The sequence below is a fragment of the Chaetura pelagica genome, unplaced genomic scaffold, assembly GCF_000747805.2.
Source record: "Chaetura pelagica isolate M959 unplaced genomic scaffold, ChaPel_1.0 scaffold542, whole genome shotgun sequence".
Classification (NCBI taxonomy): domain Eukaryota; kingdom Metazoa; phylum Chordata; class Aves; order Apodiformes; family Apodidae; genus Chaetura; species Chaetura pelagica.
Window position 1 is genome coordinate 190,386 of NW_009952493.1, and position 2,813 is coordinate 193,198.

At 44.9% G+C, this 2,813-nt stretch overlaps 1 protein-coding gene across 1 annotated transcript in view; it reads right to left on the reverse strand.

Moving 5' to 3' along the window:
- The window catches only part of WNT3 (wingless-type MMTV integration site family, member 3), a 47,244-nt gene extending 47,119 nt beyond the window's left edge, over window positions 1–125 (reverse strand). Inside the window, exon 1 of the mRNA XM_010008872.1 lies at window positions 45–125. Within this exon, the coding sequence (XP_010007174.1) occupies window positions 45–124 (80 nt within the window). The 5' untranslated portion in view covers window position 125. The remainder of the gene's footprint in view (window positions 1–44) is intronic.
- Window positions 126–2,813: the final 2,688 nt, after the last annotated feature.

The following is a 2,813-nucleotide window of genomic DNA, read 5'->3' on the forward strand; positions in this document are numbered from 1 at the left end:
AGGGGGGGGGGGGGAGGAGGGGGTGGGAAGGGAAGAAATCTTACCACCAAATTGGGTAACCGGCTAAGACCTTTGTGCCATTGAAGAGAAAAGATAAAATTAGTCCAAGCAGGTGGTAATCCATTAGTCCAGGCTGGTGCAAGGGGAAAATCTCAGCGAAGTTTTCAGAAAAACATTAAGTGAGCAAATGAAGAAACCCCCTCCTTCCAGGAAAGAAAAAAAAAAAAAAAGGGGGGGGGGGGGGGGGGAAAGGGGGATAAAAAAAAAAAGGGGGAAGGGAAAAAAAAAAAAAGAAGAGTTAAACAAAGTCCCTTGTAGTGTGGATGACTTTCTGGCTTGTCAGAAACACACCTCTCCAAGGCTTTTCCCTGTAGATCATCCAAAAGCGTCTATTAAAAAGTGCAGGGCTTGGGGATGTCAGCAGGCAGCCAATCAGACCGCATGGCCCAAGGTGAGGGATGAGTCTCAGCTCTGGGCTGTCAATCATCCTCTCCTCCCCCTCCACCCCACAACTTTGTTCCTAGCCTTCGCTTCCACAGACAAACCCTCTTTGCAAGAGTCTTTGCTGGGGCAGACAGATTTTTGGTGGTTTTTTTTTTCAATTACTCTTTGAAAATCTTTTATTTAATTTATTTTTAAATATTTTTTAAAATTATCATTAATATTTTCCTTTAATTTCGCTTTGAAACCTGGGACACAGTTAGACACCCTGGACACACAGCCCCTGCTTCTGGCTTGGCAATGGCAAGACTGCAAGGTAAGGTTGGAGGGTGATGGGTTGTGCTTAATCTCAGGGCAGGGGTGAGATGGACAAGTTATGCTTTAGTTGGAGAGGGAGGCGAATTAACCCTTGCAAGAGGCAGAGTTACTGGAGCCCCAAAGAGCAGAATAACCCTCTGAAAGTGTTGGTGGGAGCCACGTGGGCAAAGCTGGTTGTACACTTGAAATGAAATCTGTCTTGCCCAGGGCTTTTGAGGTGTGTGGGTGGGAGGGATGCAGGGGGAGGCGGTGGCAGCCTGGCTTTCTGTTGAGGAATGTCATGTCATGGCAAGAGAGGAGCAGGCAGATGGGAAGATGCCCCATTAATGATTTTCTTGTGATGTGCATCTCTGGATACAGAAAGATGAAAATATTATCAAAAAATCACAATAAATAATCACAAGCATGAAGAGGTTTCTAAAGCCTGTTGCAAATAGAGCCAAGAAATATTTTCCCTGAAAATCCTTGTTATTGCCAAGAGATTCTGTTTTTACAGGAGCTGTTAGGTCAGAGTAGGAAATCTAGGTGATGGCTCAATAGAACAAGACAAAAAATTGGGACTAGTCCATGGAAAAAGGTGCTTTTGCTTGTAGAGCATCCCCAACAATCACAGCTCTAGCATCTGCAGAGGATCTGCCCAGTTTATGACCACCTGGTGCTTTAGGAACAGCCAGCAGATCAATTACTGCAGAGCAAAGGCTGTAGCAGAGGTCCAAGGTCCCATCCCAGGCAGCCCAATGCAGTGCATGGTTTTGGGAGCGACAGACCTTCCCTTCACATGAAGGCTCCGGGTAGAAATGGATTCCTTGTTGCTGCCTAATTTCTGGGACTGTTTTGCCTGGTGTCTCTGTGTCTGTTGTTTCCAGTTCTTGTAGATTTTAGTGTATTTGGACATTGAGTTAGTGCAGAGCTGTTCTCACAGGTGGTTGTTGGTTTCCGGGCCATTGTGCCTCCAGGAGAGGACATCACTTTGCACCTTCATTGGTCCCTGCATCTGCTGCAAGGAATATGAGGCCAGGCTTTTCCTGGCTTAGTCCAACAGATTTTCCAGTTGTCTATGACCCATCATAGATGATAACATGGCTCTTATGGGGTTTCAAATCCCAAAGGGTCTTTTGGATGTTTCCTGGCAAATCTCCGAATTGGTGCCCAGATATATTTTATTGAACAAAAATCACTTGGGTTTAAGAAAGGGATGATTTTCAAATGAGCATTTGGAGACACATGGATTGAATCTGTTCCAATGAATTATACACTACCTGGGGATCTTCCCAGATCTTGAACTCTGTTGTCCATCTTTTTATCTATGACGCACAGACCCTGGCATGGGACTGGCCCTGCCAACTTGCACAGCCCTTCAGAAATTTTCATGATGATTTGGACTTAGTGTGGAACAAGAACTATTCCAAACAGACCCTTGAGATGGGACCCATCTCTTCTGCAGGGTGAGTTTAGGATGAAGGTAGTTCTGTGTCCCTGACTCACTGGTTCCAGTGCCAGGGAATGGTTGCAGGCACTTTTAAGTTACAGGTGTAAGTAAGCCATGTATGGCTTCCTTAAGTATGAGTAAGAGTATGAGAATTGCCACTAAAGAACCTATAAGCTTATCCAGCAAAAGCAGATCTTAAATTGCTTGTACCTCTGTTGTTGGATGTCTTGGAGTCCTACAAACAGAGTAAGGATTAAAAGTGCTGTGTGAGAGAATTTCTGTGATTAAAATGCCTCTTAAAGAGGCAGCAAAAGGAGAGACTGAAGTATGACATCTCAGGTGACACTGCAGGTGACTGACATCCCGTGGTGGGGACAAAATATCCCCAATGCTGCAGAAATCCAAATGGGGAAAGCTTTTGAAAACTGAATTGAATGACTGGTTGGAGACTATCACAAGGTCTGGGTGGCTGACAAATGCAACATGCTCTTTATCCATTTCTTGATGCTAGGATATATGAATCAAGCCAATAGCAAGACACAAAGAGCTTCTGCAGACAACCAAGTGGGGGAAAGTGACCCAAACCCTGGAGACTATACATGCTTCTGTGAGTTGAGCAGAGATC